At 40.7% G+C, this 17,586-nt stretch overlaps 1 protein-coding gene across 1 annotated transcript; it reads left to right on the top strand.

Annotated features, from left to right (window-relative positions):
* The first annotated feature begins 12,377 nt into the window (after window positions 1-12,377).
* On the top strand, window positions 12,378-15,999 carry HSBP1 (heat shock factor binding protein 1). The gene is made up of 4 exons (XM_058813457.1): window positions 12,378-12,482; window positions 13,020-13,086; window positions 13,757-13,876; window positions 14,659-15,999. Exons 1-3 carry the CDS (start codon window positions 12,438-12,440, stop codon window positions 13,873-13,875), a joined length of 231 nt encoding a protein of 76 aa, XP_058669440.1. The 5' UTR covers window positions 12,378-12,437; the 3' UTR covers window position 13,876; window positions 14,659-15,999.
* The last annotated feature ends 1,587 nt before the right edge of the window (window positions 16,000-17,586 follow it).

Below are 17,586 nucleotides of genomic sequence, written 5' to 3'. Positions count from 1 at the left end.
AAATGAATGGGTTAAATCCCAAATGGATGGGTTAAATCCCAAATGGATGCCAGAGTTCAGGGGTAAAACTCACTACCCAAAGCATGATTTACCCCAAGGCACCACCTACTCCAGCTCCCACCCAGGTGGCATCAGGCACATTCAGAACCCAGGGCTCTTCTTGAAACAAAAGCTGTAAATGGGATTGGAAGGGACAGGGACTGAGTTCAGCTACCAAGATAAGATATTGGGCAGCTCTCAGCACACTGGACCCCAGGCCTGCTTTTCCTCTCCATTCAGATCATTCAAGCCTAATTAATTAAAGCCTTTTTGTCTCAGGGCAGAGATAACTTGTATGCAATGATTTCTTGAAACACTCAGAAGGAATGAATCCCTCAGCCAACAAATAACACAAGAGAAACTGGTTAAGTTGAAAGATTGAGAGAGAAAACCCAGCTCATTTCCTCCAGCCTGAATTCTCTACAGAAAAAATGGGGTTTTTTGCCCTCCTGCCAGCCAGCACAGCAAAAAACACCTCAACCTCAAGTGTCATATATATATATATAATTATTTATATTTTATCAATATATATATTATTTTTTGTTATCTCTATATTTATATATTTTATATATTATATATAATTTTAATATATATTTTATATAATGTATATTTATTATAGATATAATATTTATTTATTATAGATATAATATATAAATATAAAATTATATTATATTATATTTATAAAATTAGAATATATAAGTAGAGAATTTATAGGGGAAAAATAAGGAAAAAATCCTTCACTTTTTCTTTTGTATAAAAGCAGAAAGTTTAGCTCAAGCTTTTAGCTGGCAGCTAAAAGTAAAACAGCAATTGTTTCTTAGGCATTATCACTACATGTTTCATAAGGATTAAGTAGTGAGTTGTTATTAGAGTAGTCAGTGGTTCAGGATGCCAGAAGATTGGAAGATTAAACAAAAGCTAATCTCTAGGAAAGTAGGACGAGATGCTTCGTTTCTTTTTCAGGAAAAAGGATTCCCAGGTCCTCAAAGCTGGTAAGGTGACATTTTTTTAAACAGCAATATTTTCTCATCTACCTCTTCCAGAATAATTCATTTTCTAAAAACTGTGTGTACAGATCAAGTTGTTATTTTTTTGACAAGTCAGCAATAATAATAATAATAATAATAATAATAATAATAATAATAATAATAATAATAATTTTTCTTCTTTCTATAAATTAGGGAACTCTCTGGTTGCATCAGTGATCAGGCACAACTGGAAAAGGTTTTGTTTGAAGGGGTTTGCAGAGTTTAAGGGGTGTCAGCAAACCACTGGCAAAATGCTATGAGAAACCATAATTTAGCAAGATTCTTAGAAAATGTTAAGGTTTTTTTTATATGAGAAAGATGGTGAGCATAGAGCCAACCTCCCAGCACAATCCTGCATTAGGTTTGCATTTTATTTTTTATACATTTTCAGCAGCATCTCCCACCAAGTTCTCTATTGCAATATCAGTTGCATTTAGGACTGATAAACAGGTAAAAGTGACATTGATAAATACAGTTCTTAGTAGCATAAAACGCAGAGAAATTCCTACAAAATCTAAGTGGTATTTAGGACTGATAAACAGGTAAAAGTGACATTATAAACACAGTTCTTAGTTGCATAAAACAGAGAAACTCCTACTAAATGTTTAAGGTTTTGGAAGGTGGCGTAGGTTTTGGACTTTGTAAAGGTGCAAAAGATTTTGGTCCAGTGCTTAAGGGACTTTTGACAGCTCTCAACAAAAAGAATCCCATGAGTTTAGCACTCAGCTCATGCAGAAAGTCCTGAAAATGGTCTAAAACAGCCTTTGAAATTCACAAATACCTATAGCAGCTCTGAGAAATGTTTGTTATGCTGCTGTATGACAGAGAGATGGCACACATGAAGTAGATCTCATATACATCCATTAAATGCTCTCTGCACAGGAAGAAACTTTGTCCAAGAGCAGGAGAGCAGCCTGGAATGGGAGCAGCACAAAGAGCAGAGCCCTTGGAAGGTTTCACCCAGGGGAGAGAGGGAAGCTTTAAAACATTTGCAATTCATGTCTGAGCGATGTCTTCCATGCCCCCAGGCTCCCTGTTCTGCTGAAATCCCAATTAAACAGATGAGGCTGCTCAAATTAGGGATGCTAATGGCCATGCATGGGCCAGGCCCTTCCTGGGGAGCAAAAATAATCCCAGAGGGAGGGACTGGGGAGGGAGCTGAGACCTTGCCCAGGGCAGGCTCTGCCCCAGCAGCTGGCACTGCGTGCTCTGGCAGGGATGCAGTGACCTGTGAGGAAGAGGATGCTCAGAAATGGGGGTTTGGGGCTCCCCTCCAGCTCCAGAACCAGCTTTGACTTCCTGAATTGATTAATTTCAATATTCCCTGTCAGTCTGGCATCACGCAACTCTGTCCCTGGAGCCTGGGACTCAGCACAGGCTGGCAAACCATGTTGTGGGAACCTGAGGGAGTCTTTGCTTCTTTTTTGCCAAGGTTTAATGTGTGAGACATTATTTCCTGTTTGCATTCAGATGTTTGTTAGGTCTTATCTATATTATATTATCTATATATTAGATATATAATATATAATAGATATAATATATAAAAATATCTATAATAGAGATATATAATATAGAAATATATAATTCTGATATAGAAAGAATATAATTGTAATATACAAGTATATATAATTTATAAATAGATACTAATATAGAATAGATATAATATAAACAATATATATAATATCACAACATATTATATTATATTATATTATATTATATTATATTACATTACATTACATTACATTACATTACATTACATTATATTATATTATATTATATTATATTACATCATATCACATCATATTACATTAATAATATATAATATATATAATATAATATCTATAATAGAGATATATAATATAGAAATATATAATTCTGATATAGAAAGAATATAATTGTAATATACAAATATTATATATAATTAATAAATATATACTAATATAGAATATATGTAATATAAACAATTATATATATTTATATATTATATTTTATTATAGTATCTATATTATTATCTAATCTCACAAACTTTGAGTTCTATAGCTCTTTAACAAACTAAAAATGGAGCCCCATCTCTCTCTCTACAAGGCCTTTAAAGGATAAACTGTCTAATTAAGAAATGACACTTAAATTATATTTACTTTTAACCCAACAACCAACCACCCATGGCCCACAGTGTGGATTTTTCTGTCCAATTACACAAAACCACCCAAACTCATGGAGAAGAAGGTGAAGAAGAAGGAGCAGCCTTCACCCCAAAACTTCCATTTTGCTTTATCTAAATTACTATATTCTAAACCTTAAACTCCAAGTTTCCCACCCTGTGATATCACACACTTCTATCCAAACCCCACACCCACAATCCCAGTGCCATCATTCCATTTTGGAAGCTTCTCCATGGCCTCAGGTCAATGCAGTGTTCTCTTGGGGTTCAGTGCCTGCCAGCACAGAAAGTTTAAAATTCTCAGCAACCAGGGCTCCAAATGTAACCTGAAAGAGAAAAATGTTAATATTGCTTATCCAAAAATAAAGCACGAGAAATGTTCCTCTCAACGAGATCAGGCAAATTACAACAGCCTTAAAACAAGGGGAAAAGGCTTAAAACAAGGGGAAAAGGTTTAAAATAAAGGGAAAAGGTTTAAAATAAGGGGAAAAGGCTTAAAACAAAGAAAAAAGGAACCAGACCTTGTTCCTTTTATCTGTTTTTGGCTTTGCTCTCCATCTCCTGCATTTCCCCTGTGGTTCCTGACTTGCTGCTGCCTTGTAGCTCTTTTTGAGGAACACGACCCAAATCAGTGCTCAGGGAGCCCAGGGGAGCCCTCCTGGATTTGCAGCTTCAGGTTGGTGTTGAAGCATCATTGCATAAACAATTGAGAGTCTGAGCTGGCTCTAAATTCAGCATCCTTTAGGCTGGAGTGGAATTTTTATTAATCAGCTCATATATTCACTTGCTAACTCATCTCCTAAATTCCTCTAGCCAGCCCATGAAAATGAGAGTAACCATTGCTCAGTAATGAATGAGGCTTCCAGCATTTCAGATCTCAGAGTACAAAACTATCAGTGCTACAATATTTAACATCTGCTGCAAGTCCCTCACAGCTAATTATCAGCTCTTCTATGGCTCCCTAATGAATTTCTTAGGGAAAGAGAGGCAAGGACAGATTACATTTGACCTGCAGTGAGATGACAGAGCTCATGCTGGAAGGGAAATTTGGAAAATGTTTCTCTGGAGTGAGGAAAAAAAAAAACACCCCAAAACCTGTGAGGAAGAATTTAGCAGATATTCCTATTTGCAAACAGCCAGTTTGGAATGTTAATATCTCCGGCAGTCTGAACAAAATGGCAGAATTTCCATTGGAAAATAAGGTTCCATTGGAAAATAAGGTTTATTTCCATTGGAAAATAAGGTTCCTAACAGAACTCAAATCAGGAGGTAGAGCTGTTCAAATTGCAACATTCTAATTTCAGTGCAACATTCTAATTTCAGTGCATGTTCAATTTCAAAATCAAATATATCAACAGCACCATTTCCAGGCTGTTTTGGCCAAAATGCACCTGCTTGTATTTGGTAGATGAGGCTGAGAGTCCTTCCACACACAGCACAACTCAAAACCCACAGAGTCACAAAGTTTTATTGACATTCTCTATGGGATTTGCAGGAGTTGGTGGGAAATCCAAGGAAATGGCTATTATATCCCCAGCTGATGGAAACCAGCATAACCCCAATGAAATAAATAAAACCAAACTCAGATTTGGTGAATGACTTCTGAAATGAACTGTCTGAGGTGGCTCTGTGCAGCTCCTTTTGAGGGGACAGGAACTGTGACAAAACCACATCTCATTTTTAACAGGCTACAAACCAACCCCACTGAAATGATGAAATTATGGAACAGGAATATTTCCATCCCAGCAGCTGACCTCATTCTGTGATTCAGGTCTGCTCATCTGCCTGCCAAATTACTTCAATTTTCATTAAATCATCAATTAGTTTGGCACCAATTCCGTTGTATTTTATATTTTTGAGCTCACCATTCCCTGGAATAAAGGAGCTGAAGAATTGACTATTAATGTTGTTGTAACAAAGTGTTTTGATAACTAAACACACATCAGGAGTTAGAGTTATGGTGGCAATTCTTAGTCTTCCTGAGACAGCTGGAAACTGGGAGAAGCAGAACCTGGAGAATTTTATGATCCTTTTAGTGAACATAAATTAGATATGAAAAATAATTTTTCTGCATACTACAGTTACTTGAAAATTCAGGCTGGAAAACAGGGATAATTCTGTCAGAGGCAGACTGATTGTTCTTTCTGGAATCAGCTTGGTTCCCATCCATTACAGCTCCGTGGTTGGCACTTTTTTACCCTGGAAGCATTGAGGATTTCTAATATACTTTTGTCTCCCCTCACAGGTAAATGCCATAAGAAGTTTTTCTGCTTGCTGGTTGGGATCTGAAAACACTCCCAAGAGGACAGAAATCCATCAGGAGTGCCCAGGAGGGCTTGGAGAAGGAAATATCATCGGAAAAAATCAGTGGCACATCCCTCCACCAAAACCTAAACTCAATCTTACACAACTGGAGGCTTTTGGAGTGGATCTGACTATTAAAAAAATAAAACAAAAATCAACAACCTGCCATATAACTCAGTTATTTGGGCCCAAAATTGTTGCTGTTCCCACTAACCCCTTGTGTTTTTGGGATTAAAAGCCTGGACTAGAGTTTGTGACTGTTACTCAGGATGAGGTGCATTAATAAGGCTCAGCCTGAAAGGGCATTGAAATCAAAAATGCTGAATTTTATTCTTTGCCTCTGTCAGAGGTCCCAATAACAGGGTTATTCTGTACTCACTCTGCCAAATGGACACAGAAGGAATTTCATCTCTACTTGTGAGTGATTGATTACTCTCTGTGGTTTCTAATTTTTTCCTGAGTAAATATTTCAAGTCCTGGTCTTGATGTTGTAAAATAAATCATGATATAATTATACCTTGTCAGTGTTTCAGAAGACAAAAAGAGCATGGATTTATTATTTCTGATAAGCAGCCTTCTAATAAGAGAAACCTGAGCCAGACAAACCAATTTACAGTTTCTATGCATGTATTTCATTCCAGATTAAAATGGCTAAACCCAGAATTTAGACCTGATCTACCTGATTCTGGAAGATTAGCAGGTTTATCTGGCACAGGATCATGGAGCAGGATTGTTCCTTTGGAAGGCAGCTGCCAAACACATCCAGCCCATCACTGCAGCGTCCTACCCACTGCCAATGGTTATAAATCGCTTTATTTTACATACAAGTGCAATTTGTAGAGCCAATGTTTGGAGCTCAAGATAGGATTTTTGTTGTGTGCTGCCTGATTTCTGGCTGCCAAGCTGGAAACTCCCTGCAGAGGATGAGAACCAGGGGCTGAGGTTCACTCAAGCTCCAGAGCAAGATTGCCATGACAGGTTGGACACAAAGAGTGCAGCAGAAGGGAAAAGCATTTAATGGTTTGTGATAATTCTGTGTGCTTGGAGTGGGCAGTGCAATTTCCCTGGAACCTCAGCACTGTGCAGCTCCAGCTTTCCCTCCTCCCCTTGGGCACATCCAGTGCACAAAGAGGAGCTGGCTTCAGTCAGCTGCAGAAGCAAAAATTTCCAGTTTGGAATGGCTGACAGAGCTCAGACAATTTTGAGTTTTCCCAAGCAGGAGCATGAAGATTGGTCCTGAATTCATGCTGAGATTCAAGAGGCAGACAGCACTTAGCATGGATACTTTCCTGGAAAATCTGGGTCTTTTTCACCATCTTTGACAGATAAAAACAACAACATCTGTTGCAGACATCTTTTATGAAAAATCCTTTCCTTAGGATTTTTCCTCCTGAGAAGCTGGGAGGCCTCAGGAACAAAATGTAAACAATGGTTATCTGCTGCTGTGGAATGCAACAGGTGCAGCTGCGATTGGCCCATATTGGATGTTTGTAATTAATGGCCAATCACAGTCAGCTGGCTCAGACAGAGAGCCCGAGCCACAAACCTTTGTTATTCTATTCTTAGCCAGCCTTCTGATGAAACCTTTTCTTCTATTCTTTTAGTATAGTTCTAATGTAATATATATCATAAAATAATAAATCAGCCTTCTGAAACATGGAGTCAGATCCTTTGTCTCTTCCCAAATCCAAAAAACCCTGTGAACACCGCCACACAACATCAGTAATAATAGTAATAATAACAATAGTAATAATAACAACAAAAATTAATATCATTACTAATAATACTTTATTATTATTATTATTATTATTATTATTATTATTATTATTATTATTATTATTATTATTATTATTATTATTATAAAAAATCCAGCTTTTCACCCCCTCACCCACTCAGAACATTTCTGTGCCTGGCAGCAACCATGACCCAGCCCCCCTCAATGTCCCAGCCATCTGAATTTGCTTTGATAAATGGGAGATTTCAGTGGATCCCTAATGATTTCTCTCAGGAGAGTGTAAAGGCAGATCCCTGACAATCTGGAATCATGAATCTCCTGCTGTTTCAGTGCCACTGCTCTGCTTTGCCTGGCTGAGCTGCACAGAGCACAGTGTCCAGGCTCTCCCTGCATTTCTGCTCCCCAGCAGCTCCTGATCTGGGAGAATCCTTGGGGAATATCAGAATGCAAAGGGAATTGCAGCTTGCAGGAGCTGGGATCCATGCTCTGGACAGCAGGCAGTCCCTCAAGGCGGATTATTTTCAGCCTTCCAGTCTTTTAAATCATTTTCTCTGTTGAGAAGTTCTGAATTATACAGCAGTACCTTTTTTAGCAATGGAAAAACTCACCTTAACCACTCTGCTGCCCAATCTCATTGCAAGTGTAGCATTCAGGAATGAAAGGGTCTGAGATTACTTTAAACTCATCAGGAGACACTCTGGGCAAAGCTGCTTCAAACATCAGATACCAACCTGAGCCACAGGCTCTGAACAATGGACTGTGCTGAGTAGATATGGAAAAGAGACTTAATTTCAAATTACCTCATTTAAAAAGACACTTCCCATAATCACCAGACTAATTCTTCAGGGACTCAGTTAAATCATGTCACCTACCTAGTGTGGTTCCTGCTGTAATTTATTCCCTGCTCATTTTGAAGGGATCATTAGCCCAGCTCTGGGAGGTTTTTATTAACTGCTGTTGATGCTTCCAGAGGGGAAGGGATGGGGAAAACCAGGGGTTTGAAGATAGGAAATAAAGAGTTTGACCAAATCCAGATTTGTGGAGTAAACACTCCAGAGTTCTGGCTCAGGTTGCATCCAGTTTGAAAATGAACTCACTTACAAATAACCTTTCACAAAAATAGAGGGAAAAGAAGAAAATCCCCAACCACTCTAATTTTGAATGCAACTAATAAAGATCCATGCAGTCGTGTGCTGGGGGACTGAAATTTATTCACAGTGGGTTGAAAACACAGCACAAGGAGGGCAGAGATGGTGAGGAGCTTCATGAGACACCCTTGCTCAGACAGCTCCTCTCTGAATGCCCAATTTCTGAAAAATTCCTGCTCATCCCAGGCTTTCAAAACCCTAATCATCTCTGAAACTGGTGGCTGGCTTCCATATTCAAATGATTCCCCAAAATATCAATTAAAACCTTCCTGTTTTGGCCAAAACTGCCAATTTCAGAGCACCAATGTAGGGATTGGCATCCCCTGAAGCACAAAGAGAATTACTCTGGTGATGGTCAGACTGCTGCAGTTCTGAATTACCAGGCTGTTATGACTCACTGTGAGTACATAATTAGTTAATTAAACTTTCTGTACAATTTATCTACAAAAATGTAAAGCCAAAATGCTGATTGCCCTGTGAATAGCTTCAAACTCAGCTAAGCATTAAACAGAAAACAAAGGTAAATGACACAGCATCTGAATGGCCAGTAATGCTAAAAAATAAAAGTTTACTGTGTGGGAAAGGAGTTATAGAAGGAGATCTTGTCTTAGAAAGCTCCTGACTCTTCAAGGATGTTATAAAAAGATTTGGTACAAGCCACTGCTAAGCAATTTAGTTTTCTAGAAAAGCCACAGGGAATTGCAAGGGTTCATGTAATGGTCAATGGAAGATTAAAATAATGAAATTTTGACCCCACAAGATATTTTAAACCATATGATTGGGATAAAGCAATCCCATTATCTGGTTCACAATCTGATCTCGCTGAGGAAAGCAGCTGAAAACATTTCAGAGGGTGCATCAGATGCTGTCCATAAAGACCTCAGTGGCTGTGGTGGAAACTCCAGAGGGCAGAAATCCATCCCTTGGGCTTTGCAACAAGTCAAAATAAAACACTGAGGGGACACCGAGGCTCCTGTGTGCGTGGAAGGATGGGAAAGAGATGGAGATCCCTGATGAATCCCATAATGACTTCCTGGGAACTTGACGTCCTATAAAAGCCCTGGAACCCACGAGGATGAGGATGTTTAGCAGCAAGCAGCAACAAAAGCATGCAGGATAAATAATAAATGCCACATCCTGCAAGCAATCAGACACTCAGAAGTCTCCTTTTCCCTTGTGGGAGCCATTAAAACCATCCAAAATTCCAAAAGGCGTTGCCCAAAGGGAATTTTGCAGCCATGTCTGTCACAGAGAGCAGTCCTACAGGCTGTGGAGGGCTCCCAAGGTGGGACACAGAGGTTTTCCTGCCAGGATCAGTTTTTAGGAACATTTATGACCAAAAAGTTTCATGGTGGATGACTCTGAGGGCTGTAATACTCAGCACAGTTTTTCCTACTGAGTGAAGATTCCTTCTACAGAGAGTCCCATTAAAGAGAAAATCCTTGTCCCAAACTGATGATTTTTTCCATGGAAATCAGACTTTTAATAACAAAAAAAGGCTTTTGACAACTGGTTTCTTGTTCATTTATTGAGTGAAGGCTCCTTCTACAGAGAGTCCCATTAAAAAGAAAATCCTTGTCCCAAATTGATGACTTTTTCCCAAGGAAATCAGACTTTTAATAACAAAAAAGGGTTTTTGACAACAGGTTTCTGGTTCATTTATTGAGTGAAGGCTCCTTCTACAGAGAGTCCCATTAAAAAGAAAATCCTTGTCCCAAACTGATGATTTTTTCCATGGAAATCAGACTTTTAATAACAAAAAAGGCTTTTTGACAACAGGTTTCTGGTTCATTTATTGAGTGAAGGCTCCTTCTACAGAGAGTCCCATTAAAAAGAAAATCCTTGTCCCAAACTGATGACTTTTTCCCAAGGAAATCAAGCTTTTAATAACAAAAAAAGAGTTTTTATGACAACAGGTTTCTGGTTCATTTATTGAGTGAAGGCTCCTTCTACAGAGAGTCCCATTAAAAAGAAAATCCTTGTCCCAAACTGATGACTTTTTTTCCCATAGAAATCAGACTTTTAATAACAAAAAAAGAGTTTTTGTGGCAACTTTTAATAACAAAAAAAGAGTTTTTATGGCAAGTTTCTGATTCACTTATTGAGTGAAGATTCCTTCTGCAGAGAGTCCCATTAAAAAGAAAATCCTTGTCCCAACCTGATGACTTTTTCCCCATGGAAATCAGACTTTTAATAACCAAAAATGAGTTTTTATGGCAACTTTTAATAACAAGAAAAGACTTTTTATGAAAACAGGTTTCTGGTTCACCTATTGGGTAAAGACTCCTTCTAGAGATGTCCCATTAAAAAGAAAATCTTTATCCCAACCTGTTGGGATAAATATCCCAATTTTTTCCATGGAAATTAGACTTTGAATAACAAAAAAAGGGAGTTTTTATGGCAAGAGGTTTCTGGTTCACAGCCCAGGGTACTCAAATGCTAGAGGAAAAGGACTTCTCCAAAATCCCATCTTTACACTCAGCGTTTGTGAGAGAAAACAGAACTGTGGTTACTGAGGAAAGGGAATTCCATGACAAACCCCAGAACTGTTTCTGCTCTCTTGAAAGAGACAATGTGGGACATCATCCCATCCTTCTTTATTTCCCCGCTCTGTCAGCAAAGCCCCAGTGTTCACCCTGCCCCACCATGACGGCATTTCCCACCAGGCTCATCCCCTCACTCCACATTGCACAGATACTGGACATTCCTTTTCAGGGCACAAATCTTCCTTTTCAGGGCACAAATCTTCCTTTTCAGGGCACAAATCTTCCTTTTCAGGGCACAACTCTTCAGGGCATAAACCTTCCTTTTCAGTGCACAAATCTTTCTTTTTAGTGCACAAATCTTCCTCTTCAGCGCAAAACTCTTCCTTTCCAGTGCACACACCAAGTCTGCAGCCAGCAGCATTGATCATTCCATTATCACTCTGTTATACTTAATTTCCTCTTCATCTTTCCAGTCAAACTCCATCCCAGAGCCCATCAATAGTGCTGCAAGCAGCCTGATGGATTGCCCTGGCTCTGGCATGCTGCAGGTACCCTGCAAAAATTGCTTTTGTGCTGCCCCAGCACCACTGAGCTCCACTCAACTGCTCAGAGCAGAAAATTAACAAGAGGGGAAAAAATCTTAATGGAGCAGGCACAGAGAATAATTACCCATTCTCCTCCACACATGAAGTATTTATAATCAAATCATCCAGCTTTGTCTAGCAAAGCAGCAGAAATGCCAATGGATTCTAGAAGAGATACTCATGAAATGTCATCCTTTAAATTTTCATTTAATTCTGGGTAGATTGTTAGCATTCAAGAGATAAGACCTACCTAAGCTTAATTTAACTGCTCCTCCAGAAGAAAGCAAGAAGTAAAATAAAGGAATATTTTAATATTGTGCATTAAAAAAACAAAACCAAAACCAAAACCAAAACAAAACCCACAACAACCCAAAAGAAATAACACAAAAGTAATAAAATAAAAATGTAATAAAACAAAAGTAGTAAAAGAAGTAAAACAAAACAAAAAGTAGTAAAAAACAAAACAAAAAGTAATAAAATAAATAATGAATAAATTATTATATAAAATAAATAATAATTTTAAATAATAAAATTTATTAATAGATAATAAAATTCCAAATTTATTATTTATTAAAATAAATAATTAATTTTTCTTTGTGCAAAGAAATGAGGACTTCAGGAACCTAATCGTACATATTAAACAGAGACAACAGCTGTCATTCAAACAAAAATGCATAGTCCTTAGAGAAGAGAAGCTCTTTACATAGAATGATTTAGCACCACTCTCATACAGCAATAACCAATAGAAGACAGAAGCTTAATTAATAAGAGAACAGCACAATTTTCAGCCGAAATGTAGAAATAATGAAAATTTTTAATTGTGCCGCTCTGGGGACTACTGGGGATGGCCTGGGGACTACATTTCCCACAATGCCGCGGCGCGGGCGCTCTCGCGAGAGCTGGCGGAAGCGGCGGGGCGCGGCCCGGAAGTGGAGCCGCCGCCGGAGCCACCATGGCCGAGACCGACCCCAAGAGCGTCCAGGACCTGACGGCCGTGGTGAGGCCCGGGCCGGGCTGCGGGGGCTGCGGAGAGCCGGGCGAGGAGGGAAAACCCGCTTCTGGAGGGGGCTTGGATAGACCAGCTGCTCCGCGGGAGGGGTCGCTGGTCATGCAGGGCGTGGAAGGAGAGGGGGCCCTCATCACAGCCCGTTCTGTGACCTCACAGAATCCCCCTGTGGTTGACGGGGCCATGGATATCAACAGGGCCATGGGCATTAACGGGGCCACGGACATTACCAGGGCCGTGGATAGTGACAGGGAAATGGACGTTACCAGGGCCATGGACATTAATAGGATCATGGAGGTGCTGTCCTGACTTTGGTCCTGGCTGGGAAGGCGGCCGGGTTTTAAATCTTACAAATATTTCCTGTAACACCACGTTATACGTATATTTAAGTAGCATTTTTAGCTCTAGGTATAACTGTACTGCAGGGGTTTGAGTTTAGCAGTGAAAGATCAATGTAGTTGTTACATGAGATCGGGTAACAGCCTCTGAAGGAAACAAACCATTTCTTTTTTTATCCCTTTCCATTAGGTGCAGACATTGCTCCAGCAAATGCAGGACAAGTTTCAAACCATGTCTGACCAAATCATTGGAAGAAATATCCTTTTCTAAACTCACATGGGGGCAGGATTGCAAGTGTCACCGAGTCTGTTGGCCAGTGGGGTTTGTAAGAGAGGTTTGAAGTGGGGAATGTTATCGCTTCAGTGCTGGGACTGGGAATGGAGGGACCAGAGGAGGCTCCAGGCTGATCAGAGGATGGAGCAGCTCTGCTGGAGGAAAGGCTGGCAGAGCTGGGAATATTCACCTGGAAAAGTGAAAGTTCAGGGTGGTTTAACTGTGGCCTGAAGTGAAATGGGATTGGAGTGACAGGAGGGGGGAATGGGCTCAGACTGAGGAGAGCAGGGTGGGATGGGATTTTGGGAATCAGGAATTGCCCCTGTGAGTGTGCTGAGAGCCTGGCATGGCTGTGGCTGACCCTGGCAGTGCCCAGGGTGGGCTGAGGGGGCTCTGAGGGCCCCGCTGAGGCTGCTGTCCCTGGGCTATCCCTGTCCCTGTTGTCCCTTGACCCCTGGGCAGTCGATGACATGAGCTGTGTGTCCCTGAGCTGTCCCTGGGCTCTCCCTGTCCCTGGGTTGTCCCTGGGCTGTCCCTGTCCCTGTTGTGTCCCTGTTGTCCCTTGACCCCTGGGCCATCGATGACATGAGCTGTGTGTCCCTGGGCTGTCCCTGTCCCTGCTGTGTCCCTGTTGTCCCTTGACCCCCGGGCAGTCGATGACATGAGCTGCCGCATCGATGACCTGGAGCGCAACATCGCCGACCTGATGATGCAGGCGGGCGTGGAGGAGCTCGAGGGGGAGAACAAGACCCCGGCTTCCAACAAGGGCTAAAGTAAATCCTGGCTTTGGAACAGGCCAAAATTATTACTGGGCCTTTGGAATTGCTGGCTGTGACACACAGAGGGAGCTGCTCCTTGGTTTGAGGCTGCTCTGAGAGAGAGAGAGGGAGAGAGCATGGCCAGGGTAGGGAATGGAGCACCAGGAGCTGCTGGGGGGGCTCAGCCTGGAGAAAAGGGGGCTCAGGGGGTCTCTCCTGGCTCTACACAACTCCCTGACAGGAGGGGACAGGCTCTGCTCCCAGAGAATGGCCCCAGGCTGGGCCAGGGCAGGCTCAGGGTGGACACCAGGAGGGATTTCCCCATGGAAAAGGCACTCAGGTTTTGGAGCAACTGCCCAGGTGGAGCCCCAGGGGCTGCTGAGGAGTCCCTCAGCTGTAAATTCCTCCTCAGCAGTGCCTCCCTGCCAGCTGCCAAGCTGCAGGTGCTGCCTGTGTGGGAGGGCACTCAGGCATTGTGCAATCCATGTCCCTGGAGGAAGGCAATTCACCTTTCAGTAAAGCTCTGTTATATTATATATTCTATTATATTATTCTTCTTATTCTTTCTGATTGCCCACTTGCCCCTGTGTTACAGTGGGCCTGTGTTTGGAACAGATATGTTCTTGCTTGTTAAGGTGTCTATTTTTGTGTTACCTTGTTAAAAACACAAATTATTACTGGCTTTGTTGCCCTCAGTGTCATTTCCAATAGCCTGAACCTCACAAATGAAAATCTCTGATGAGCATAATTCTGTTAATTCCCCGTAATCTCCTTTCTTATTATTTTTTCCCCAACAGGTTGCCAACAACTCAAGATAAGTCATGGAAGATTACTTTTTCTTTTTTTTCTACAAATCCTTGGAATTAAAAAATGGCTCTTTGCAACTCCAGTGTGTGAAAGCATTTTTATATTGTTACAGAGCTTGCATTCCTAATGTACATTGTATAGTTGGGGTAGGGTAGTTTCTTTTTTGATTTTGTGTACTGTAATTTCACTTTTTGAATTCTTGTAACGAGGATCACTTGGTTGTGTTATTAAAACACAGATCTTATGGATCTCAACTCCTGGGTGTATTTTTTTGTGGAGTCACTTTTTTCTCTTTCCTGTACTTTTCTAGATGTTTCATGTTTGATAGCTCAGCATTTTGTGACTCCCTCCAAATGGGAACCTTGCCTTGTGAGTTTGTGGAGTGAAGCACAAGATTGAAACTTAATTAATTGCATTCATTGTAGCTCTGAGCATCAGGCACTCTCTAGTTGAGGATTGTGTTGTCTTTCATCCATGTGATAAAGGTGATTTTTGGAAACAAGAGGCACTGAACATCAAAACCATCTCTCCTGCTGCTGGTGTTCCTGGAGCATCAAGGAGATGCAGGTTGACCATGAGAGACATCTGAGCAGCTACTGCCACCCCAGCTGTGACACCAGGAACTGCTCACAGAGCAATCTCACCGTGGGACTGAAGGTTTTTAACATGTCCCTTTGATCCATAACTGGATTAAAGGGGTGGGATTGATGGACAGGGGTTGTGGCAATGTCTGTGTGGGGTTTTCAGTGGGAATCACTGCCTTGCTCACAGCAGCTTGCTAGCAAAGCAGTGATACATGAACAAAAAATGAGAGACTCCAGGTAGATTTTTAAAGCCTTCTCTCAGAATAACTTCAAAATATTTGATTTTTTTTTTTGTTTGCTTTTCTAATCACACCCACATCTTTGGGCATGGAGTGTGTATTTATTATATTTTGGCCATGGAAGGTGTGTTTGGGAGAGTCTGGACTTGTCACTTGTGAAGAAAAATGACCAATGTCAGCCATTCCTGACAATCACTGCAATGCTCCTCCAGCTTCAAATGCAAATTTCAGCAAGCACTAGTGGCAGGCAGCAGTTGCAGGTGCACCACACTTCAGCTGCTCCTTAAATGCCACCAAATTAGCACTTGAGTGCTGTGAAGGCAATATGACAGGTCATTTTTCCAAACTCACTGTAATAAAAGCTCATAATAATGGGGGAATTTTGTGAACATGAGAAATGTATCAATATATACTTGTAATACCAGCCTTAGGTCCTTTGTAATGTCATTTCAAAAAAAAAACAACAATCTAATAAATGGTTATGTGGTAACAAATAGCCAGCTCGTGTGTGTTACAGCACAATCTAGCATAAAAATATAATTATATGGGAGATTATATTTAGTCGTGAGTTATAAAAAGACTTCAGCACAGCTGCTGCTCACAGGAAAGTCTAAAAATCCAGGGGTGCTCTGTATAATAAAAAGGTGATGATTTGTGCCCTGGCAGATCTGGACTTCAGCAGCTGATTAGAATATAGGAAAAATATTAATTAAAAATAGTATTGATAATAGTAGTAATGTATTATTATTATTTTTTAGTAATAAATTACTTTTAGTAATAATTTTAATTTTTAGTATTATGATTTTTAGGTTTTAGTTAATAGTAGTAATAATATTATTATTACTACTATTTCTACTAATAGAAATAGTAATAATAATATATATTATTATAATAATATCCACTTTAATGTGCTTTCCTATATTCTAATTAATAATTCTAACTAACAATTAGAATTAATTATTAATTAGAATATAGGAAAGCATATTAAAGTGGATAATAATTTGATATTTTGTTTATACATGTATATTCTCTTATATATATATGATGTATAATAAGTCCTCATCTGGCTGTGTTCCCCCATGGTCACTGCTCCCTGTGCAGCAGCAGCAGCCCTGCTTTCCTCAAGTTTATTCTGGCAGAATAACTTTCAGGAAAATCATTTCAGCTTTAAGAAGCAACTGTATTTTTGCAGTCACTGGAAAGATTCCAGTCATTGTTCAGTTGGGATATTTTTCCCTCATAAATGTAACACTTGACTGATTTTAGCTGCTCTTCCCTGCACCTACTCTGGGTTTCCATTGCCATCCTCTCCCAGCCCTGCTTCTCTTCAGAGCTTCTCTTCAGCTGTAGATGTTTGTCTTGGTTTGAACAGCCAGGTGTCTGCTAAGGAAGGCAGGAGCCTCCCCTGAAATGGAAAATGCAAACCCCCTCCCTCTGAATTATTATAATTTTGAAATTAAGGGGCTCTCAGGTAAAGATGGGAGTAGGAATAACAGTTCTTTATTAGGAAAATTAAAAATACAAATGTAATAGTACAAACAAATAAACTACGGACAGAGTGAGAGCAGTCCCTGCCCCCTGTGTGTCAGGGCGGTGCCCCAGCCCCATCCCGTGGGGGCTCAGCCCTCCTGCAGTGCCAGCTGTGGCTCTGCTGCAGCAGGGATCCTGCACAAGGGGGGAGTTTTCCTCTGCAGCTCCAGGGCTGCTGGAGATGGCCTGGGTTTCCTCTGGGAATGCAGTGGGCAAAGGCTGCTGTGGTGTCCCAAAGCTCAGATTGGATCCAGGCAGGAATGCTTGGCTCCTCCCCTGGGCGGAGCATCATCCCCATGGGATGATGGGATTGGATCAGCCATGCAGGGACGCTCACTGGCCATGGACAGAAGGTAATAAATAATTAATGGTCCATGAACAGAAGAGATCTCCTGGAGGGAGGATTGGTTGTGGAAAGTGCCCAATCAACAGAGATAACTGCCCCACCTCTGACAGATGGCAGTAGAATACACACCCCTGGCCACATTGTGCATTTCCAACCTAGGACAAGGCTCTTTCAAGGATCTGCATTGGGAACCGCAAACAGAATCAGTGCTTTCCTGTG

The sequence above is a fragment of the Ammospiza caudacuta genome, chromosome 13, assembly GCF_027887145.1.
Source record: "Ammospiza caudacuta isolate bAmmCau1 chromosome 13, bAmmCau1.pri, whole genome shotgun sequence".
Lineage (NCBI taxonomy): Eukaryota > Metazoa > Chordata > Aves > Passeriformes > Passerellidae > Ammospiza > Ammospiza caudacuta.
The sequence above is the reverse complement of the archived record's forward strand: the minus strand, read 5'-3'. Positions and strand labels throughout refer to the sequence as shown.